The sequence below is a fragment of the Myripristis murdjan genome, chromosome 16 (assembly GCF_902150065.1).
Source record: "Myripristis murdjan chromosome 16, fMyrMur1.1, whole genome shotgun sequence".
NCBI classification, from domain to species: domain Eukaryota; kingdom Metazoa; phylum Chordata; class Actinopteri; order Holocentriformes; family Holocentridae; genus Myripristis; species Myripristis murdjan.
This window is the reverse complement of record NC_043995.1, coordinates 26910660-26936016: the sequence shown is the minus strand read 5'-3', so window position 1 is coordinate 26936016 and position 25357 is coordinate 26910660. Positions and strand designations below refer to the sequence as shown.

The following is a 25357-nucleotide window of genomic DNA, read 5'->3' as shown; positions in this document are numbered from 1 at the left end:
GAGGAAATGCACAATTAAAAATGGATTTGATCAGTAAATAATTGTGGTGGTGTGGGGTTGAGATGGAAGTGCAGGGGGGCTCAGGCACCGCATGTGCTCCAGATCCATAAATTCATCGCCACGCCCCTGGTTTCGTGATCCAAAACTCCTAATTTAAAATCTGCAGATGTTCCCTTTTGTCCTAAGAAATTGGGATGCAAAACCCTGGGGTGTTGTGGATTTGGATATGATTAGATAGAACCTCTGAGGGAAATGGGAACAGCATCCAGGAATGTTTTTGTCTTCATCCTCGATCCAAAAAAAAAAAAAAAAAAAGGTAACGACAAGTTCCCTCGGGCTGCTGTTTCGTCTCCAAAACATCCCCATCCTGTCAGATCCATACCATACATGACGTCCATGAGGAGGCCCGACACACATGGCTGTTGTTATTGTTGCTCGAGCGGTACACGTGAGCAGAGAGCAACGCTTCCTACTGGCTCGCGCGGGGCTTCAGAAGAGACAGCCCGCAGACAAACACAGACACAGACCTGACACCGCGGCTCCGACGACACGCAACAAAAGACACCCCGCCGCCGCTTTTCACGCCACTTTTCATCCGTGGAGCGAAGGCAGGAGGACCCTTTACCTTCCCTCCGCATGCCCGACACTCGCGGTGAGTTGAAAGATGGGGGGAAAAAAAGATGGCTTCGGGAAAAAGGCGTAAAAACATAGTTCTCTGGTTTTGTCATCGCCGCCTTGTTGAGATTGAGGCGAAGTTTCGCTCCTACTTGACAGACAAGAGATGACAAGTAACTGTCTCTGTTTTGTTTAGCTTTGGTGTTTTAAAGTCATGTAAAGTCATGTAGCGAGGCTTAAACAAAATGAAAATGGGATGAAAAATTCCTGAGAAGGAACTGTGCGTGGGACTAGTTAATTAGTTTTTTTGTTGTTTGTTTCTTTGATTTTTTTTTTTTTTTAAACTAGTTTGTTACATTTACATCCGACTCAAGACTTTTTCAGCGTTTTAGCCTCCCACTCCCACCCCCACCCCAGTCGTTGTGGATATTTTTTTCCATATTGTAAGGAAGTCCCATATGGGTTTGAACTTTTTCCTTTCCCAGTTTGGACTCCTTGTACAGTGCACGAATGAGAAAATGTGTGCTTTGTTTGGCACATCTGTATTTACATTTTCATTGCTAATCACTTTTCCAGAGCAGCATTCAGAAACTGTTTCATGAGGTTGAGATGTGATTTTTGAACCCAGTTCTCTGTGAGTTGGTGTCTGTATCTCCTCAGGCGGTCAAATTGTGTTTAAGGGTACCAGTGCAGTGTTCACAGTTAGAAAGGACACAGAGACACTTAGGAATTGTTCAGCATGGTAAGCTTGTGTATGATCAGGTGCAGGTAGGAGAGGAATTTGGGAGGTAGGGTTGAGAAAACAACTGGAGAAACAACTCACTTCCAAATACCAATAGTGAGTATGGCATGTGCGTTCACATCAAACCAAGCCTCCAAAGTGTTACTCAAGTTCAAATTCATGACATCAGACAATATTTCAGGAACAATGAGGCAGTGAAACAAAGTGAAACTGCTGTGCATTTGACAGCGTTCTGCTAATTTGTCACAGGTTACCAAAAGTCACATGCTGGCTGAGGAGCATGCTGACTCGTTAATTGGGATCCTCGTGTGCATACTGACTTGGATTTTGTCCCAAAAACAAGCTCAAGTCCAGGTCTCAACAGGACTACCTGTTTGAATGACAGTTTAAAAAAAAAAAAAAAAAAGCAAAAAAAAAAACTCTTTTTTCCCAGCAATTTACTGATATGGGGATCTTACAGAGAATCTGATGGTCACCCATTTGTTTCAGCAGTTCTTAGTTGTGATCTTGCAGAAGTAGTAAAAAGTCCATGTTACATAAGATTGCCCAACGTTGTCAGGTCAGATGTAGTGATTTCCAAGAAGAGAGCAACCAAGGAGGGAAGGAGGGACACCTTCTGGAAAAAAAACAAAACAAAAACATTCCACCGTGGCCTCATAGTTGAAGCAACAAGGGGAAGTTATAATGCAATTCTCATGACAGTGTTTGCTGTATGTTTCTCTGAACCGGCGGCTTCAGAAAGTGACAGATAGCTTTACTACAGTAACCTCAAGCTGGGACAGAGCGTATTGGTTAATTTGTGCTGTAGAATCGGGTCTGACTGATCAAGTTAGTCCACTTTAAAACACATCAGTGCTAGCTGCGTTGAAAAGGAATAGCTATAATGTGTGTTACATTCATAATTTCATTTTGATCGATGCATTTTTTTTTTTTTTTTTATTCCCAAATGTAAACGACATACTTGCGTTGCCTCTATAATGGAGCTGAAAATTGTTTGGTGACCTAAAACTAGTGACATATAGCAGATTCTTGTGTGAGCCACTTTGAATTTTTTTTCTGGAGATGCCAACTATTAGCCTCAGTAGACCATCATGCACTGCAGCCGCGAGACATGTATCGAAGCAAGGAGTGTGGTTCTTGCTTTTTTCCCAACTGGAACATCTTGCTGTTATTATGATTACAGCTTTCACCGTACCCAAAACAGATAGGTAGATGCAACAAGTTCAGGCACGCTGTTGAAAAGCAGGCTGAGAAATCAGGGAAATCACTGGCTGAATTAGAAGCAGACAAGACAGGTAAAGTGGCTGCAAAAAAAACGCTGCAAAATAACTAGTGATACGCTGAACATCGCTGATGGTGTTATCATTGTGAGACTGGAAGATGATGGGGCAGCTAATACAGTCCCTCTCTACAGTGTGGCCGCTGGTCAAGTGTATACAGTATTTGTGTCTTTTGGATGTCTATAATCTCCCACGCTGAAGGTACAGAAGCAAGTCACAACCTGATGGAGGAATGTTCTGCAGCTTGAAGTCGTGACTGCACCGAGGATTTCCTTGCATATAACTGATGTGTGTCCATCTGTGTAGACATGCCCTCTGCATAGCCTCCTTATTGTCTGCCTCCCAGCCATAAAGACCTCTTTTGAGGAAAGTCATGTGACAACATCACGAGCGAAGGAAAAGAATTTCAGATTTCAGGAGTAGGACGAGAACAAAAAAAAAAAAAGGGAAGAGAGAGTAGTTGGGCCACAGTGAGTAGAGAGAGGATTCAGTTTGCTATAGGTAATAAAATCATTCTGGAGGTCAGCGGGAGAAGGAGAAGAAGAAGGAGATGCGTTTGTGGTCAGTGTTGATTCATTGTCACATGAACAGTCACAGAAATGTCCTTAAGAGCTTATTGCATGCTGCTTCGTGTTACTTCTATGTTTGTTGAGTCAACACCGTTTCACAGACCAATACTTACACACTCCCTGTGTGACAGGTTCATTCAAAACTTGTTGACACTATGTTAGTACAGTGGCTTAGCTGCACAAGACAGGAATGTAGTCAGAGGGGAAATATGTTGAGGACATGGGCTTTTAAATTGTAGCACTTTGGCTCTTACTGAGTTTGAAAGTGAAAGGCGCCCATGTGCTTTTGAGTAGGTTGTTGCTGCTTGATGCCACAGATCACAGAGACGGTGGACTAATGCCACAAAAGCTAGTTGCCAAAACGGAAAGCAGAAGTTATGCGCAATGTAAACATCAGTGGTTTAACTAGTTTTCAGAGAGATTATTTGCCACAACATGCAGGTGATAATGAAACCACAAGCTCACTGTGCTCTTCGTTCTTCTCACCAACAAGCAACCTGTCACGAAATGTAACCGCCTTGAGCAATTTGACATCTCCCCAAACGCATCTTGTTTTACCTCAGTGGGTCCGTCTCAGAAGTACTGCACTCAAGGCCAAGTATTTTTGCGCAAGATCTCCTAGAAACCACAGCTATCTAGTATGGGTGGGTGTTATCTTTTTAGGGAGGATGCAGACTACAGGAATACATTAATCAAGTCTATGTCCCAGCCAAATTTTACAGAGTCTCTATCAAAGAAAAAAACAGTGGGATTTTCGCCACAGGCTTTTGAGTTTATATAGGGCAGTCTAAATGGGCCTAACTGTGTGCCTGGCCTAACTCAGAGTAAATCACTGTTTAATCTGGAGTGCTGCGTGAGCACTTTGTCCTCGTCCCAAAAGGCAAGAGTTGAAGCAGAGGGCTGTCTGGCCGAACATTTAGTTATTCCCTCAAGTGAGCAAGATGACCTCAGAAAGAAGAGTGAGGTAAAAGAACAGTCCAACACGTTTTTGGCCGGTGTGTGTATGAGGTCGTACGTTAGTCATCTTTTCTTAGGTTTTGTAAAGGTATCAACAGAAATGTAATTTTAAATTAGAGATGTTTGTTGGAACAAGCCGATTTTTCATATTAAAAAGCTGACTCTGACTAGACTCTGGAAATTGTGAGTTGGGCACAGCCCTAGAAATACGCTGCCCGCAAGCTTTAGCCAGTTCCCCCAATCAAACAATACTTGACCTAAAGTTGCACATGGCTGGCAGCCACACCAGAGCAAGGTAACAATGGTTTTGCTGTCAGACACAATAGTTATTTTTTATTTTAATTTTTATTTTTTACCAGGGATGATGAGGGAAGTTTGTGCATCAATGGGAAATTATTACAAATTTGCAATTAATACCATATTATTACATTAAATTATTGTATTATTTAGTATCTGCACTGAAAATGCGGTGAAGGGAATTGCCAGTGTCACATGCAATTCTCTATGGGGTCAGCAGTTCATTTCCTCTTACTTAAAAAGTGCTATACCGTCACAAACTCATGATTCACCGTCTAGCTTTTGATTTTACTTTACACCAGTATTTTCTGTGAGGAAGTGTCACTGATGACCTCACCGAAGAGAGATAACTTCTCTAGGTGATAGTTCTCTCAGTTGTTAGCGGGTAACACTGAGTCACCTGCCCATGAGTAGCTCCTCGAAGCCCGAGTTCAACTTCATGAAGTTCCCTCCTTCTATCTTACATCACTCATGGCTGTTACAGTAATCTAATCTGTAAATTAGCATGGATAGACTGTACCATTCAAATCAGCAACATGGCTCACAAAGAGTCACAAATACATCCAGTACATTCAAATCATTGGTGCCTCATGATGCTATTATGCCGTTGATTTGAATCTAAGCTTCTTTTTTTTTTTCCCCACACAAAGCAGGAAACCTAGTAGTACCTCTAGTAGTAGCTGTTGCCGTGGTCTTTTGTGTGGTGTTGTCTGTGTCTGTCTGTCTGTGTGTGTGTGTGTGTGTGTGCTGGCATATTTTTCAGGCATGATGTAGGATTTGTACCAGTGTGCATGCATGTTAGTTCACACAGTATTTGTGTAAGTACTGTTGTCTTTCTGTTTCCATGGAAGAATACTGTGTGTGTGTGTGTGTGTGTGTGTGTGTGTGTGTGTGTGTGTGTGTGTGTGTGTGTGTGGTGTCTCATTTTCATCCAGTGCAGCGTGTAACAGTCATCCTTTGGCCCTGTACTCTCAAGGCTTAGCCTCCACAAAGCTCACTTTGTCACAGTTAACAGGCCGGGGCCTGCAGCTGGGATGCAGCACGCGGCATCCCCTCTCACTGCTGCCTCACCGCCAGAGAGGAACCCCTCTGAGCCGTAATCACAGGTGAAACATCAGGCAAGTTCTCAGCCAGTCACATCTGGGGAGAGCTGCTCTGACTTTGACGCGGCACAGGGCCCCGTTGGTGACTCATGTATGGGACAGCGGGTAGAGCATGGCAACAAGACTGCCCGAGTCATGGTTTTGATCCAAACCTTGGCCTCTCATATAAGACAATACATGACTACACAATTTTTCAGTAAACTTTTTAGTCAAACAACGTAAAACTGGTGCTCTATCAATTCTGACATTACAGTTGCTAATATGCACTTCTGCACGGAAAGCAAAATATTTTAAATACTTGGCCCAGTTTATAGTAGCCTACTACAAGAAGCAAATATTTCATTATAGTTTGTGTTGGGAGTAATGGTGTTCTGATGTCATGGAGGCAACGCAGACACCATAGTAATGGGTCTCAGACAACATGTGATCATCCCTCATCCTGTTTCAGCACATACTCGCGTGCTTGTCTGAACATGTTGTATAATCTGGGTGTTTGCGTGTGTGTGTGTGTGTCTGTGTTTGTGCCCACTCATTTGTGTTTGTCTGTCAGACAAGTGTTTCCTGTTCCTCAAACATTCCTCCATGCTTCTAAGTGCCTTTCTTATGCGCATCCCAACTTTATAAATTCAGTAATCCAAACACTGCAAGACAGCGAGTAATGTCTGCCGCCAAAATGATTGCTACTCGCTACATGCTCAGACGAAGTTCTCAGTCGATGATGACAGATTGTTAGAAAAACAAATTGTTCAGTTGTTTTGCCAGTGAAAATATATTAAAGCGAATCATGCCTGGATTATTGAAGGCATGGTGTGGGCTTGGAAACAAAGTTATGTTACTGACAGTCTTCCCTTCTCTTGGCAGAGGAGGGATGCTCTGTAATATTGGCGCTCACGAACATGCTATTGCCATGCGTGCTTTTGTTAGCAGCCCACTGCAGTGTGACAATGCCAGTCATTCTCTGAGTCGATGTCTGGATGCGTCTCAAGAGGAGGCACAATGGCAGATTGTTCTCAGTGTTGGCTGCAGTCAACAAAGTCGTCACCCTTAAGGACTCTGTCATACAAACTCAAATGCTGATAAACATTTTTGAATGTCGTCACCACAAAGATGAAACTGGAGCATTAAAACTATGGCAGTGGTTTTTAGTCAGGACTTAATAGATAGATGTCAGAGCATTTCATATCAGCTTAACTTAACTATTTTGTAATTATCACAAACTTTGTCTCCCATTATTAAAGACCAGGGAAAGGGCTAAGGATTTGGGCTGCATCCGTCAGTCCATCATGTGTGATTTCTGAGTCTCTGCTGGCCTGTTTTGGATGACTTTTTGGGGAATGATGGATTTTGACACTGGGATACAGCATTTTGAATATAAACCTGATTGGGCCACAACAGTGCCCCCAGCAGGCCAATATCTGAGCAATATCTGAGCCACTGCTTGGTCAAATTTGATGAGTTTTCACACGAGGACTGCACTAATTATGCATCTTGGGACCACCTCCTGTTTCATTATTATGTAACAGCGTGATCATCTTAATTCAGTTTAATTGGCATGATGCGTTTTACAGAATTTTTGATAACAGTGGCACATGATATAAAAGATCAGGCACAAGAAGTAACGAGTCAACATACTGTAGCAATATGATTAGGTGATTTAAATGGTACCTGGTCCATCAACAATGATCTATTTAAAATGTTTAGTGGATGATTATCGGCAGGTGGCTGACTGATCAGTTCATTCCTAATTCAAATTTGCTGTCATATGTTTTTTTTAATTAATTTATTTATTTAACCTTTATTTAACCAGGAAATCCCTTGAGATTAAAATCTCTTTTTCGTGGGAGACCTGGCCAAAAAGAGCACACCATTACAGTTACAAAAATTCCAAAATAAAACACGTTAAAAACAGACAAAGGACAAACAGACACATACAACAAAATCTAGCTTAGGAATAGCAAATGCACTCTTCAGTAACACAGTTTTTTATCAGAGCTTTGAACTCTCCCAGGGAGACCAAATCATTAAGCTGTAATGTGTTCTGAAGATTGTTCCATGACCATGGCGCGAAATAAGAGAAAGCTGCTCTACCAAGATCTGTGCAAATCCTGGGTACCTGGTAGAGCAGCCTTCTAGTGTGAGAACCTAGTGTGAGAACCTAGCCCATTTTGCTGCTAAAAGCAGGATAAAAAATGCCAAACATTATTTAGAAATCCTCAGTAAGATTTTCTGCTTGTGTCTCTACAGTGTTTCCAGTGTGGCGGGGCGGTGGGGCCAGTGGTGGTGGCGGAGGCGGCTGGAGCCAGGGCTGGGGCTGGGGACGCTGCTTGAGATGGGAGCCTGCAGGGCCAGGAGAAGGGGCCCAGGTCCCGGCGTTTGACTGCCCTGTCTGGTTAGTCCTCTGTCGTGGAGGACGGGCCAGGCTGAGGGAGGTGTGTCAGAGAGGGAGGGGTGCTATCAGACTCCCCACAGACATGCTCAGCATCAAGCTCCCCCAGCTGTTTGACATCCACCAGGTGCCCAAGGTAAGTTGGAAATGAGAGCTTGTTTGCAAGTTGTTTTTGGCATTTAACTTGCTGTAGTTACCAAATGCCAAACAGTGACTCCCAGTAAGTTTAGATAATCATTGGAAAGTAGCTGACATGATCTGTTGTTTGACAATATTAAGAATCATGTGCAAATACTGCCTGAGATAAGAGATAATCACTGAGGATATGAAAATACTCTCACAGCCCGTCTCTACCACCTCTAAATTGTCAGATGACAGCCAAGTAAACTTACAAAACCTTTCCAAGACCCACCTGCCTCTTTTCCACTGGCAGTCAGTAATGACACTACTACTTGAATCAAGCTGTGCTTTGCAATCTTGATTGAGAACATTAATAATTAGTTAAACATAGGAACAAAGGACCAGGCTAAATGTAGTAAAACTCACAGACGGAAACTATTTGGCACCACTGATTGCCTGGTCAAATAATAAGCCTCACGTAAGACGTGTAGTTTAACAGCCAGTTTATTTCTGCGATGGTGTTTTTTGCTGGAATATTTCTGTGTTGTTGTGTAGCTCTTCTTAACTAAAACGGAAACCACAGTGATACTGAGTGAACCTGGGAAATTGACAGTGCATTGTGGTATGACAGCAGTCTTATCAGTGTGTAAGGTCATTCACTCTACTACAAATGTGTAGAGAACAAGCCCAGCACCAGGAAATTTACTACCTGTCTGTTTTCATTCTCACAACAATTTTGTATGTCATATTTTATGTTACTGTTTCAAAAAGCTTGAAGTCCAAACAAACTCTTCCTCTAATGCTGGTTTTTCAGTGTTCGGTTTTCTTGTGAATTCATCAACACTGACAACATATTTACTGCACCCCTTGATTATTTGCAATAATGCGCAGGTTCTGGCAACCTGTAGTTTTTCATAGTTTTAGCTTAAAAAATGTCAAACTAAGATGGGCTGATGAAATAATAGAATCCATGTCATAAGACATTTTCATCCATTTCACTTTTTGCATAGAGCCTTATGGGTTTTCACACACAAATGAGCTGCAGTAAAATTACCCTAAACAGAAACACATGGATTAAAATCAGTTTTTAGTCTTGTCTTCCTTTGCAGCCTCGAGCCAGAACCTGAACTCGTATTCCATAAAGGCAAATTATTTCACAAATTGATCCATTCAATCAATAGGCACAGTACACAATTTTAATATTCATGCAAAACTGGGAAACGTATTTATTAGGTGGAACAGAGAGCAGGGAAATCATCCTTTAGTTGGAAAACCCAGCCTCAAACAGATGTTTTTGCACTACAGTTGCCAAAGATTTTGTAATCGGTGTTTCTGTGCTGTGTTGCTGTTTTCTATGGAAATTCTGTTGAGGACATTTGAATTTCTGTAAGTGCTCTTTTGTTCAGCCATGGTTGCTGTCACTGCTCATGCAGACTACCCAGTTCTTCTGTTTATTCCAAATAAACCAGCGTTGCTATTCACAGAAACATGACACACATCACTTCCTGTGTACCAAAAGATTTTTCCTTGGAAAGACCAGTCTAGCGCTGCGTGTCTAGAACTCCAGATGTGAAAGCAGTTGAATGACTCGTTTGTAGTATCAGTTGATGATAGAGTAATAAAACCAACATTGTTTATGTGAAAATATTGTGGATTATCACTGTCCCTGTGGATGGAGGATTGTGAAAACAGTTTCCCTTTCATAGTGATCAGTGGGGTCTAACATTTGTCATTCCTCTGTCTTGTGATACCTATCACATGGACTGTCTGCTTGGCTCTCAGGTCTTCCGGGAGGATGGCATCATCTCCGGCTACCGTCACCCGCGGAGCTCCGCTATGGACTGCCTCCTCAGCAGCTTCCAGATGAACAACGAGACAGTCAACATCTGGACCCACTTCCTGCCAACATGGTGTGTACAGCATGAAAATGTTCCCTCTAAATCGAAAACCAAACAGACTGAAGTTATCATGTCTTCCACGTGTCACAACATGTCGTGCAAACATTCACATATGCACTTAACATTTTTCATGTAATGTGTTACCATGTCTGTATTTAATATGTGTGTTTTTGGAATATTTTGAACTCAGTATTTTGTAGGGCTGGGCAATTAATCGAAAAATAATCGAAACCAACATTTAGGGCCCTTAACCGACATAATCCTGCCCGTGTCGGTTATTGCCGTTACCACACCACAATACGTCACATCACAAAATGATCCTGTTGTCATCGTAAACACGGTCCGTTCCTCCTCACTCAGGCTGTACACTGCAAACTTCCTGCAAGCAGCATGGATTAAAAAGAGAGACGCCAAAAGAGCTTCACCGCATCGTTTAGCCCACAACCCGCACACAGCTCGGCTGCTAAGAACAACAGAAGCTAACTGTCGTTCCGTGATTCTGGGTAGTGAATAAGAATGAGAATAATATAGATATGATAATAATATATAGCCTAGATACTGATGATTAATTATTGTACTACTACTACTACTACTAATAATAATAATAATGATAATAATAATCATTAGGGAGCAAAATTCTGAGAGAAATTAATATAGCCTGCTTATTATGCAGGCGTGCTATATTATTACTACTCCTAATAATAATATAGCAATAATATTACTTGAAATAATATTTGTTTAGAAGAGATGCAGCTTTTTGTAGTTTGACATTGCCGTTTTGTTTGCAAAAGATTCAAGCTATAATAATCGGTAATAATCGTTCATTAATCGTAATCGAGGTAAAATGTTCAATTAATCGTGATTTTCATTTCTGCCATAATCGCCCAGCCCTAGTATTTTGGTTGGTAAATTTTTTTGGGTTGTGTGTTTATATTAGGCCTTGCCCCACCTAATTTTGAAATGATAAAGATAGTGCTTTTAGCTTGTTGTCAAAATGACCTTTTATCCCATATCAAGTCAAATTTGAGCCAAGTACATTGTCAAAGAGAGTAGAGATCAAGTCAAAATTAAGACCAGGTCAGTTTCAGTCCCATTAAACTTGTCTTTCCAAATGTAGAAAAGAAGTTCACAACTAATGATAACTTTAATTGTGCTTAATGTGTCAGTTCAGTGAATCGTTTTGTCAAAAACAATGATAAATGCCTATTACAGGTTATTGAAGCCTAAATGAGGGCTGAAAACTGATCAGGTCATTACACATTATACATGGTTAGCTAACACAATAGTTGCACTAGATGCCTTTCTCCAGTGGTGTTTTCTTGGTGTTAATTACTGTTTCTCCCTAATGGCGCCTCTGGATGTTTATCTTTCAAGGCTAAATTGTCACAGGTGGCGGTCTGGATCTGGATTATTAGCTGATTGATATCATAGTCAAGCCTGAAGACTCATGTTATCTATCTATTACTGTTGCGTTTCCAACATTTTAGAAAGCAGTGCATAAACTACATTACCACTCTGATACATTCAGGCCATCCTGCACAGTTTTTAGGCGATCCTGCCCAATTGGCTCATCTTCTTAGGAATCGGTTTCCAGTTTGCCGATATGTAGCGTACAGTAACTCGCAAAACAGGAAACAAGCAGAGGTTTGTGTGTTTGATGACCAGAGTCGAAGGTGAGCAGGTATGCGAGCAGCTGTTTTGCTGGGCAGAAAATAAACAAAACAAGAAACACCTATTGTTTTTTTCTCAGCTTGTACTTGAACCTAGTAGAGTTACTTAGTCTCCTCACACAATTTAAAGGTTGAAGTTTCTATGCTGGAAAGAGACAAGGCTGTTTGTGTTTCCCAGGTACTTCCTGTGGCGTTTCAGCGTCCTCTGCTCCACGCTGAACTTCCTGACAGATAGCTACACTTGGCCCCTGCTGGTGTACATGCTGCTAATCTGCGTCTACCCCTTCACCTCCAGCTGCGCACATACCTTCAGTACCATGTCGCCCGAGTCCCGGCACATTTGCTATTTCTTTGACTACGGAGCTCTAAGCCTATACAGCTTGGGTAAGAATCTGTTTGGGTGGGTGGCATCCTACAAATAAAAGGCTTTTGACTGATATTTTAAGCAGCCGTGGGTTCATCAGGTTCAAATCCAATTGTTAGATCCTCATCTGAGTACATCCAAATAAACTGAAGTGAAGGAGAACAAGTTCAGGGTTTGAAATAATGATCTAATACACCTCTGTGTTAAAATGCTGCATCATGAAAAGAGCAGAATTATCACTATATGGTCCCTGGGTACATACATATATATACATTGCATAAATGTTGGCCAATGGTACGGTGGTTCACCTTCTGTATTTTTTTGTTTTAACTTACACAAGAGAAACACTTGCACACCGTAAGTCCTAACTGATCTGGATTTCACAATGCTTGTCAAGCCGCAAGGGGTCCGTAAACCAGAAACTGTCTCAAGAGCAGAAGCTTTGAACATGAAGCAACAGATCTTTGAAGAAGAAAAAGTTGGAGGCCACTTCAATGCAGAGCGTGAAAGTTTATTTATTGATTTGTGGGGTGTTAAAAGAGCAAAACTGAACACCTTCACTGGTGTCTGTGCTTCTGCACTACATGCAGGATAAGCAAATGTGTTTCACGTCTTCCTCAGGCAGGAAGCTTTGAATATGCTGTTTGCCCTGCATTGTAATATAACTGTAACATGTTCTTTTTTGTTCTGTCAAAGTGCCTTATTGTTTTGCATCACAAAACAATTGAAGTGGCTTTCAAATATTTTGTATTTGCTTTTTGCCTTTCTGGAAGACCATATTTTTTCCTCACTTATCTCTAGAGGATACTTGGCAACAGAACTTTCATTTGTGCACACAATGTACAGCACGTAATGTAGTTTCTCAAGAAATTATGCTTGCATTTAATCACATTGTGATTGTGTGATATTTTATTGATCCCTGTGGGGGATTTCCTCTCTTGCTTCCCACCCTGAGGAGAAGCTCAGAGGTCAGGTTCAGCTACAGAGCAGCAGCCCTGGAGCTGCTGAGCAGTATCTTGCTCAAGGATACTTTGGCAGGGTGGATGCTTGCCAACACAGGGCGGGGTCTCAGTACACCAGCCTGCTGCTCCCTTAAGGTTTATTGTTTCAAATGTGGCTGTTTGAAATTGGATATAATAGCTTGTGCTAAAGCCCATGGAGCCTGATCTATAAAGGCCACCATTCATGGCTCACTGGTTGGGTTTTGGTTGCAACTATTGACCAAAATAATTCCAGATTCACAGGAATTCTGCCAAGGTGAGAATCTGTGTACAAGACACTCTATTATTTTATCTTTGAAGAGAAGACAGGAAAGAACTACAGTTGGTTGAAGAAAATTATTCCACATGACAATGACTTCATCCACACAGAATCAGACAATGCATGAAAAACACCAGTCCTTCTATCTCTTTGAATGAATTTAGGCTGTGGCACTGTGTGCTGCAGGTGGTTCTGCAAAAAAAAACAAACAAAAAAAAAGAAGCAGAACCAGAATCACCTGTTGACCGTGATCAGACTGAACGTGCAGACAGTACACAGAAAGGCCACGTAGGGACGTACACACACTTCCAAACAACCCTGCGGTAAGGTGCCGCAGGCTTGTCATCTGCCAGGCAAATGTCAAATGTTGTATGTCATCTGCCTAGCAAATGCAATAACAGAAAAATTCAAAATATCATTGTGGCCCTCGAAGCATTCCACATAAGTTTGCGTGTCAGCCTGATGTGATCAGGGCATGTCCGATTTCCATATCGTCTGGAACAACCACAAGTGGTTTGTTTGACAACTTACTATCTGCAGTCTAAACAGTGTTTACTTGGCTTGTCAGTCCAAGTACTTTGAACAAAGAAGTACTTTGAGCAAAGAAGTAATGAAAAACTATCCTCGTCTTGTATAAATTAAGAACTTAATGCACAAATACTTACTAGATTTAATAAAGTTATTTTTCGTGAGGCTGTCACTGTATGTCTGCCTATCTGCAGGCGGGTATACGTCTGCAAGACAAAGACTTACTTTGTCTGCACTTTGACCTTAACGATTACACAGTGAGTAGAAAGGAAAGCCTATGTATTTAAGTTTATGGGTGTGCATGTTCACCGTTGCACAGACTTGTATTAATTCTAAGGCGTGTATCTCGTTCTATGGGTGTGTGTACATTCCTCTTATATGAGATCCCACTGGCAGACTCACAGTCGGACATTAACATTCAGCGAACTGAAGGCCTCTCCAGTTCCCTTTCACAAATGAAGTGGCCCCCAGCAGTGTGATCCTTAATCTGCCACAAAGCTCCTTAGTGCCAAGATGTGCCCAGTCTCAAATGTTCAAAAGTCCATCGCAGGGATAAGAGCTGCTGGCAGGTTTGTCACAGCGGGGCAAGCATTTTTGGACAAGCACTGAGCTTTCATTGCGGATTTGATAATTACACACACAACAGATGCATTTTCAGAGACGAGACAACAGCTATGATTTTTTTTTTTTTTTTTAATGAAATGTTTAAGTCGTCAAATAGCTGCAATGCTTTATTTGGCCCATTCTCACTTTATTTTCCTGTTGCTGATTGATTGATTCAACCTATTTTTGTGGAATTAATTTTCAGATGAGATTTTATATTTAGAAGGTGGTACAAAGCAAAAACTAAGAGCTGCACACCCTCTCAGCTCAAATCAATCAGTATTATTTTTTTTTAAAATGCATTTTGATGATGTGTGTTTTTGTTCAGGTTGTGCCATAAGTTATGGGTCCTATGTCATGCCCGACTGCTGGGTGAACACATGGCTCCATCAGCACTTCGTCCCCATAGCCATTGGCAACACGCTGCTCTGCACCAGCTTGTCCTGCTACTCCAGGTAACTGGCTCCTGTTTGCATCAGTGAAACCAATTTAATGTGACAAATATTTTCATTGTGGATTTGTGAGAACCATACTTGCAGGAGTTTGGTTAATAAACAAGTAAATGTTTAAAATAAATTCAGTTCAAACAGAAATCCCCAACAGCAGAGAGTAATAGGAAGTGCAAGGGTTCAAACAATATTGTTTTTTGAAAGCCAATACCAGTATCTTTGTAATGAATGCTGATAGATGATATTTTATGCAAATATTAGGATAATTAAATTTGACCATTTTCACACCAAAAAAGGCATGGATTTTGTTTTAGTTGTCATAGTGGAAATACCTCTGAAACAGGATTCATACCACCATAGGATCTCTCCACTGAAATTCCAATAATGAAATTCTTTCTCTCTTTTAAGGCAAAGTGGCTCATCCACCAGTTTCAACAAATGGTAGAAAAAATTCTGAAATTCATTTCTGCCTTTTTAATTAAGAATTGACTTGCCAAAATTATCACTGAACAATTAAATGAGAAAATAAATTGTGAAGAGAAAGTCTAATTTCATTATTTGTTATTCAGACAGTTTCTATGCAGCTGTCCTCTTTGACAGCATTTAGCTGAGACTCATATCCAGAGAATATGACAGTGGGTGTTGCAGTAAAATAATCAGCAAATTATAGATCATAGACACAGAGTTAAGTAATGCTGTGATCCACTACGATTTGGTTCAATAATGGATAATAGTCAGTGGCAGTATGCCTTTCATTAAGATTACGCCAAGCACTGAATTCCCTCTGCCCATACCCGCTCAGATGCCCAGCACCAAGGTCAAGGACTAAGACGATTAAAGGGTCTCGGCATGGCTAACGGCCGTGATTACATAATGGAGGGAGAACCAAAATGGGATTTCTTCAAAGAACAGCAGGCAGCAGTGGTGTGTCAGCCCCACACCTGAGAAACAAAGAAGGCAAAGCAAAGGAGGATAATTACTGCCCCCTGTCTGTCTCCACAGGTTCTTGGAGTTGCAGTTCCCGCATAGAAGTAAAGTTGTTCGGACGGGAGCGTTTGTCTTTCCATTTCTGTTCGACACTGTGCCTCTATTTTACAGGGTGAGTGTCAGTGCGGGGCAAAGTTTACCACACACAATGAGAAGTATTTGCACACTGGATCACGCATCACACACCTGAATGTGGGGTGTGATGTGTATTTGCATTTGTGCTTCAAATTTGTTTTTATTCAAAACTTGAAACAGGCTTATTTGCACACTTATGCTCTTGTGTCTTTTTTGAAGGGGCTGAAATTGCAGCCTCTGAACTATTTTGCAAAGTGACAGAACTCTGTAGGCTTGTGCGTTTGCATTATTATATAAGAGTCTAGATCCGTGATTAGTGCCGGTCTTTAATACTTTGATTAGGACTTTTGGCTGACTAACCTGAAAACTGATTTCCTTTCTTAATCTCATGTGAATGCATTGCAGCAATCAATTAATTCCACTAATCACTGGGGTGATTAGTCATTTTGTTTGGGTTTTTAGTTTTTCTTAAACTAGGTCAGCTTTTCTTTATTCGCCCTTCTCATGATTGTCTGTGCTGTGGTCTACCCTGGTGTTGTGACACGTGCATACACACAGACTCACAAACCTCTGTCCTCATAGCTTGCAATCTGTGATTTTGTCATTAATTATCCATATTCATATGCTCTGTTGCTTTGTAAAGGACATTTTGATGAACATTTTGGTCAAAAGCGTCTTCTAAATTGGTTTTCCCTGATATCTCTTGTTTTTTTTTTTTTGTGTAAAGCTGTTGCTATGCTGCGGAGGGAACTGCAGCCCCAGCGAGGCCTTGTCCAGTCACTGTTACCACCTCCTCTTCGCCTTCCTCACCTGTTTCCTGTTTGCCTCTCACCTCCCGGAGAGGTTGGCCCCAGGGCGCTTCGACTACTTTGGTATGTCCGTGGCAGTCGTACTTAGATTGGCCCGTCTGCTTTTGTTGAGCAGAAACTGTTGACCTCAATATGTTTGCTTATCTAAAGGTTGTAAGTAGACTGAAGGTTAGAGAAGCAAGCTGCTGACTGGAGGCCTGTTGCTTCAAAGCCTCGGACCAGCAGGGCAAATCTGGGCAAAGTGACAGTGAATGTGTAACACTCCTCTCTTCCCGAACTGCTACTGAGATGCTCTTAGCGCAAAGCTCTTCATCCTCACTTGAAGCTGCTCAGAAGGCAACATTACAGGACAGTAGAAGTGTTTTTACTGGGCAGCACCTAGGTTTCAATGAGTGTAAATGTATGAATAAGCAGTTGAAAAAGAGCAGGCATATCCAAAAAAACAAAGCTACAGTGTCCCAAATTTCCACTTGTGAAGCACCACACGGCTGTAAAAATGTGTCTTTTGCGGACAAATCGGTGAGGATAACCTTCCATACTCACCAGTAACTTTTTGAGGTGATAACATCTAAAAGCCTCAGTTATACACAGTCTGTGGTCTTTGCCTGTTCTCAGACTTTGTTCCTACAAACCATTGTATGCTTTCTCTGACCACCACAAGCCAAGCATAACAAAACGATGGCTCCACATCAAACAGGGTGTTGGTTGGCTCCCACTTGCACTGCTCTGCACAAAGTAATAGCTTCTGCAACGTTTTCCTCCTCCTGTTCTTCTCAAAATGTCAGGTTCCACTCTATTAGAATTAACATTTTAAAATTTCTTAAACTAAACCTTCTGATCGTGTTACTGCTTTTATTACTGACCAGTATAAAGACAAAAAAACGGTCTTAAATTTTGTCTGAATTTGTCTTGAGAAGGTCTTAAAAGATTAGATTTAACTCTTTGATACCTGTAGACATCCTGTTTGTGTGTACATTGCATCACACACACACATGACTGGCACAGGGGAGTGGCATTGTTGTGTGTTTACAATGATAAAACTGTTGTTCATTGTTTTACAGCTTGACCCTGTCATGTCTTCTCTCCCCACACAGGCCACAGTCACCAGCTCTTCCACATCAGCGCCGTGGTCGGGACTCACTTCCAGATGGAGGGCGTGATAGCGGACATGACCTCTAGACGGGCGTGGCTCATGGCCCACGGCGCTTTGCCCTCCTTCCTGGGCACCATCGGGGCGCTGGCCATCAGCCTCGTCCTCAACCTGGGCATCATCGGCATTTTCAGCGCCCCCCTGCTGGGGAACCCCCACCAAAGTGCCAACCAGCCGCAGGCATCAGCATGCGAATGCAAGGAGCAGTGAGGGTGATTTTTCCACCACCGGCTCCAAACCGGCTAATTTGCTTTCCAGAGGAAAGGTTTGGTTTGTACTGTTAGGTTGCTCTCAGCAGGCTCTGTTTGAGATGACGATGAGTGGTTTGTGTTAGTATTTGTTTAACATCAGTGCTTTTATTTTTCAAGGATAGGTTTTGATACATTGTTTTTGATGCTAGAGCATTTTTTTTTCTAACACGGATAAAAAGTTTGTTCATGTGTTCAGTGTTTACTCGGAAGCTGAGGACCCAGTCGTGACATTTGAGTCTTTTGCTGATTTTACATTAAGTTACCAGCACAGATTTGAAGAGCTGTAAACAAGTCCACCATGTACAAATGGCTGTTTAATTTATTTGAATTCTCTTCAAAAACTTACACTTGAAAGGCTCTGGGTTGAATGAAGCATGCTTTTTATAACACAACACAGAAGTGCCTTATTGTAGATCTACACTCCATTTGCAAAGTTTACAAAAGATTATTACAAGTAATAACACAATACTGGTTTGGTCAGGCCTGAAACTGGAACATTTTAACGTTGGGATTTGCAGGGATTTTTTCTATAGTTAGGCTTTCTTTCTGCATACTCTAGGCCAGCATTTCCTTGGTGATATATGGGTGATCAATAATACTAATAATTTGTTAAAAAATATTCTAACTGGATTACTTGGTTAGTATGGTTAATCAATAATGCTATAATCATCTCACTGAAATCTACATAATATCATGCAGATTTGATTGCCAGCTCCTATATATAAACCTATTGATTCCACTCTGCAAAGACTGGAATTGATTTGCAGGCCAGTGTGTTTTTTTTTTCTGATTGCCTGCCTCATTATGTACCCCACCATCTACCTTCATCAGAAAAATATAGCGCGCCTGTGATTAAAAGACAGGTACCATTTTATGGCGGTACGTTTCTATGGCAACTCTATAGTCGCCGTATACCCCCTGAAGGTCGTCAACATTTTTTTCCCCAGTAAATGGACCATTTTCTTTTATTCTTACATCAAGAATTACAGGTTGGGAAGGGATCCATTTTGAATGTCTATCATGTAGCCCCTATAATCACAACCAGTTTTGGGCAGCGTGCCCCAAATGTCAGAGAAATAACTTCTCGATGGTTATAATTCTCCTTCATATCCATTTACATTTTTCCAGTCTCTTGACATTTGGCGGTGTTGGGGATTTATATCGATTATTTTGTGGATATGGGGCGAAAATGTTAACATAATTGACATCAAGTGTTTGGTCAGTTGAAGATAATCCAGTTCATTTTGGGGTCACATATTAACGCAGGAGTCTTGGCTTTGTGGTGTTCAAGTATTTTGGTAGTCATTGCAGGTTTATGACAAACCAGTACACTCCTCCTACTGTGGTTTTCATGTTGTTCTATGAGGCTATTGTTTACATTTATCTATTTATAGAATTTTCCATATTTATAGTAAATATAGCTTTTGTTTTAGGTACATAATATGTTAATTATAATGATACCACGTATCAGAAATGATAAAAAAGAAAAAAAGGCCAAAAGGAATGTTTAATTTGTCTAAATTGTGGAACCTAGTATAGATGAGTTAACTTCCTAATAAATTCATGGTTGATTCATTAGATTAATTCATCCATAATCTTGTCACAGCAGCACTTGTACGTTCACCAGTGATAAATGTGGTGAACCGGGTGTTGGGCCTTACTTAAAATAAATAAATAAATTTAAAAGAAGGGTCCATTTAATTGTCGTAGTGCTACCACAGGCACAGTCTACAGCAGCACTCATTTTATTAGGAAAAAAAAAAAAAAACAGAAGGTTTATCTGCAGTAAACATGTTTTAAAGCATTTACAGCACCAATTTACACCTAATTCCACCAGTAACACTACTAATTGTCTGTCTGTACTCACAACCTACTAACACACATGCACACGCACGCACTAAGTTGTTAGATGAGGCTGTGGAGCTCTGTATGTGAAGAGACTTTGGTAAGAGGGAAAGTGCATGTGAATTTGTGGTCAGAGAGAGAAATGAGCTGCGTTACGGGTCCAGATTTGATGTCCAAGTGGAATACAGAGTCTAGTGAACATGTAGAATCACACTGTGCAACCACGCACACACACAAACACACACACACACAAACACACACATTTTTGTCTTAGAACAGTGGATGTTTTAAAACGTGTTTTGAAGGTTAGTGGGTAGAGTGTTAAGAGTCACATTGCCCTTTTCATCGTAGACAAAAACAGCAGTTCTGGCACGCACTCTTCTGTTTTATTAACCCCCGCCCCCCGCCCACGCCGCCTCCCGCTGGGTGCTTATTGATTTTGACTTTCTCCAGAGTCATCATCTTACAGCGCCTCTCTATTTGACCCTGTTGATTCTTGGAATTGTGTCATTACTGGCTTCCGATGTGGTGCTTGCTATCGACCCAAACTAGTTTGGAATTCATTTATTTCTGCGCTACTGTTATTATTCTCCTCCCAGTCTTCCTTGACCGTTCCGTAGCTATGGTTTTAAAAAATGAAAAGTGAAGAAGTTCCACAGTTGTTCCAAGTTAATTCCAGATGTGGGACGCCGGATGACATTCTGGCATCCCATAAATAATTAGTATACAGTCTTTTGAATTGCATTTTTTCTATTTTCTTATTTTTCTTTTTAGTTTAAGCAAACCGTTTCAATAATCTAGCTTCATTTGCTGACCAAAAAAAAAAAAAAAAAATTAAACCTCATAATTCCAAGGTCACAGAGGTTTTTCCAGTCATAATGAACTGAATACAGACCAGGACACTCGTGCTTCAAACATCATTTATTCAGTGTTTAAAATTCCTCATTGGACAAGGTTTCTCAGTCAGTAATTACATGTATAATTGGGCACTTTTCTTGTGACTTTTTTTTTTTTTTTTTTTTTTAAATATATTAGAGGACATGTTTGAGAAAGCAAAATAGAGAGCAAAGAGTTGGGTTGGATGAACCATATAATACACCAGAATCTTTCTGTGCCATTAGCTATGAAAAAAGTAGGGTCTGAAAGAGTTTATTGGTGCCTAGTAACATTTTATACAACCTGTTTTGATATAATGCTGTTTTGCAAAAACTTATGTACTTGTTCCTTAAAAAAAAGATGTCAACAAACTACTCTTGCAATGTAAATACTTAATTGTTCTTTGCTGTGTATAATTTGTAATTTGCTACATTGTTACTTCCACTAAATTTGTGTAAGTTAAGCCTTTTATAAATGTAATCCTTGTCACTGGAATAATTTCAATAAACATGACTTGCCACATTTTTGATGCCATGTTGTGCCCATGCATCGTATGTTCTTAGTTAATTTATGTATTCATTCATTAAGTTATTATTAACCCCTTGGGTCCAGCGACTTCCAGGGGTTGTTGAGGAGGTCTTACGCAAAATGAGGAATAGATTATTTTCACTGTAATTCAGGATAAATCCATGCTTGCCTTAACATATTTTAATTTCACTACTTGTGTGTTACTAAACACAAACAAAAATATCTTTTCCCGAGGGCAAAAATAGTTTCAGATCCCTGGAACATGAAAAAGATTGAAAACCCTTGGTTTAGTCCAAATCACTATTAGTATGTACATTATTTGACATAACAGCATGTAACTAGCCTTATCTATTATTGGCACTATATTAAATCTGAGAATATTTAAATAATGAACTCTGAAACATGATTCATCTGAAATGGATCAAAAGGATCTGGTCTGGCTGTTAGCAGACAGTTGCAGTTCTCGGTCTTACCAGCAGGTGATGGTCAGCGTGAGCAGTGACAGGCTTCAGTGCTGAGCTGTGTGTGAACAGAAGAGGGCAGAGCGGTACTGTGGGAGGCTGAACCACAGCAGCTCCACTCTCCTCTCTTAAGGATGAGCTCTTATTCATTATAGCCTAAATGGGCTGCGCTTACAGATTTGAAAGAGTGTTTGATTTCTTAAAGCATTAACTGCGAGAAAATGAACCATTGTGCGACTTTGCATGGAAAAATCAGGTGTTGGGGATCTCCAAAGTGGGAATAAATAAGTACCCGAATCCAGGCTGTGTTGAAGTGTGACATTTGCACAGCACCCCGTGTGGTTGTTTATAGCTCCGTCAGTAGAGCAGCTACAGTAGAGACTGAGGTTGAGTCCCCATGCTAAAATAAATGCACACTCACGCTACTGTCACGCAGCTTGGATAAAAGCTTTCAGCGGCATGCACACATGTATTCTCAGCGAGGGGCGTGGAGTTGTTTTAGAGCTGGTTTGCAGCAGAAAACTTCAACACTTTGTGGACGAGTTGTCTAATAACATCTTAAACTAAAACACAATGCACACGTACATGGTGGAAGAAAAAGGTGTAATCCCACTTAGCACTGCAAATACATTAAAAGAAATTAGTAATGTACTGTTCTTTAAAAAAAAAAAAAAAAAAAAAAAAAAAAACAGTATCTAATATATATACTGTATGTAAGAGTTTATTTGCAAAAAAACAAACAAACAAACAAAAAAAAAAAAAAACCTGACATTTCCAAATGAATTTATTTCTATGATCATCTTTTTTTTTCTATGAACTATTAAAAAACATACTAGTAGGATAATGCTGAGACAATATTGGCTATTGTGACAACATTTTGGATGTTGGAGTCTTTCTTTCTTTCTTTCTTTCTTTCTTTCTTTCTTTCTTTCTTTTAATTATGGCATTTACCTCTTTTTGCAAATGACCTCTTTATTCTAAAACACTGCCACCACAGGTTCATCAATATTAAAAAAAACCAAAACAAAACAAAAGAATAATTTGTCCAAAATACTGATTTTTTTTTTTTGATTTTTTGATTTTTTGATTTTTTATAAGAAAAGCTTTAATGTTCCTAACTCAGGTACACACCTAACCTAAATGCTATGGGAGGAGAGTGTGTGCCATTAAAAAAAAAAAAAAAAAAAAATTGGAAGAAAACTCTCACTATATATAACATGACATGGTTGAGGATTTAAGAAAAAAAAAAAAAAAAGGCAATCACCATGTTCTCCCCGCTGTACGGCTCTAACAGGCACTCCAGCTCTATTTATAATCATATTCCATATCCGACCCGGCTGGATTTCAGAATACTGTTGGAGTGATTCACTCTGCACCCTCAAATGGGACCTTAAGGGGGTTAAAGGGGCATTAAGGGGTGCAGTGTGTACACTACCGAGTGCACTGATATTATCTGCCTGGTATCTGTGTGTAGACACTAGAAGAAACAATAGAGCTGACATGAGTCCTCCAAGTGTTTGCATCCCCAGTACACCAGAGAGAGAGAGCGAGAGAGGGGGGTAGGGGGGGTGATGATAGCATTACTCACAATCCATTACCACTCCCTGGAGATGCTCTGCATATAGAGGAGTGTGTGTGTATGTGTGTGTGTGTAAAGAGGGGGGTCACTCCGCAATGCTTTTGAAGAGTGTTTGCAGGAGGGGAACGCGCAAAGGCGATATGAAACTTGATTATTCCTTTCCAATACGCGTCTGGTCAGGATCCCGTGGAGACGTCGCAGGTTACCGATTAGTTCGTCAAAAATAATAGGAGGTGCTTGAGGAGCTTCGTTGAGATGTCTGACTTTAAGCACGGATCGTTCCCTGTCAGCTCTGTGGCGTGCAATGTTGCCTGATGTATGTGCAGGGATGTTGCTCTGCAGGGGACAGACTTTTTTTTTTTTTTTTTAAATCAAGTTTGTTTTTATTGGAAGGGCAGACAATATACAAAGTGCTGGAGTAACAATACTTGAAGATCTTTTTTTTTTCCCCCCGACATTAATACATAGTATGTACATATATTATTTACACTTTAAAGGCATCACAATGGTTTTTTACACTTAAAACGTAATAATAAAAAAAAAAAAAATCCCAAACATCAGCTCCTCCATGCCCAAAACGCCCCATTTGGAAGCTGAAGGTTGAATTTGAAGATGACCTCTCGGCTGCTTTCTTTCATTTCTTCTTTTTTTTTTCTCCATGTTGTTTTGTAACCACGTGTGGTGGTCGCCTCACCTCCAATCTCTGTTTCAATGCCATCTGTCCCGCTCCTCCTGGAGTTTCAATCTCCTCCATCCATCTGTTGCTTTTGAAACCATCCCACCCCCCCCCCCGTCCCATCGCCACCATCTTGCCCCATACTGGATTTCAATGCTTTGATACTGAAAGTCATTACAATAGCATGTTCAACATTGCGTAATTGTATAAAAGCCACTCAGTAGTTTGAACCTGATTCTTGCAGTCAGGCCACATTGTCAAACCGTTATCATTTTTTTTTTTCTTGGAAGTATATATTTTTTTCCACACATTAATAATTGACAAGATAGCTGACAGCATTAAATGTAAACGATGTAAACATAGTAGCTGATACACGAGGGAATGCTTTCACTGCCAATAAAAGCTTCTTTTTGAAAAATATTCATGATACACTGGATTTGATACATTAGAAACAAACTGTTTTCATCAGGTCGATAACAAAATAGGGAAGTTGTCAGATACAAGCGTTATAAAGCTTTGATTGTATAACTCGAATATCTTATACATTCACTGGAAAACTTGAAATAATCCTTTCCATATCAAAACTTATCCAAATTTGGTGACTGTACAAATGACTGCCTGCTGCGCTCAAACCTGTAAAATTGGGTTTCACACTTTTAACGCACAAAGTGAAGTACCTTCTCTTGTGATAGGTTTCCTTATGTAACTGCATTTCATATCATAGCGTCTATCTGCTTGTGAGTCGTGTAAAACTCAGCACAACTCCCTTCACAAACCTTGCACGGTAATGCTGCAGGGGCTTCAGCTCAGAGACAAACCCCTGACAGTCCATCATCTTAAATCGCATTCCCAGGAAAGTAAAGTCCATATTCTCTTATTCAACACTTATCCATGCATGTCCCTCCATCGGCTCGATCCCACGTCGGATAAACAGTAAAACACCATGGTAAACATTTGACAGGTCTTCAGGGAATGACAGGGTGGTGAACAGGGATCAGGAGGAGGCCAAAGTGTGTCCACGCTGTCCGTCAAGCGCCACGGCTGGAAAAACAGCAACTGAAAGGACTCGAAATTAATTTACTTTCCTACTCGTCCTTAAACCAGATAAAACAAGAGCTAAGCTTCCATACTGGAGCAAAGATTAAACCAAGAGGACTCTGTTTAGAATAATTAGACAAGATCAGAGGAAAAGGAACAAGTTTCGGGTGTCATAACCTCAAGCTCCGCGCCCCCTCTCTCCAGCCAGTGATTTCCACCCCCTGGTTGCTGCTCGACCTCT

The 25357-nt window shown here is 40.7% G+C and overlaps 1 protein-coding gene across 1 annotated transcript; it reads left to right on the top strand.

Moving 5' to 3' along the window:
• Nucleotides 1-510: 510 nt before the first annotated feature.
• Nucleotides 511-21363, top strand: paqr6 (progestin and adipoQ receptor family member VI). The gene is made up of 8 exons (XM_030071947.1): nucleotides 511-652; nucleotides 7808-8085; nucleotides 9852-9979; nucleotides 11816-12021; nucleotides 14721-14847; nucleotides 15844-15940; nucleotides 16631-16775; nucleotides 17807-21363. Exons 1-8 carry the CDS (start codon nucleotides 637-639, stop codon nucleotides 18070-18072), a joined length of 1263 nt encoding a protein of 420 aa, XP_029927807.1. The 5' UTR covers nucleotides 511-636; the 3' UTR covers nucleotides 18073-21363.
• The last annotated feature ends 3994 nt before the right edge of the window (nucleotides 21364-25357 follow it).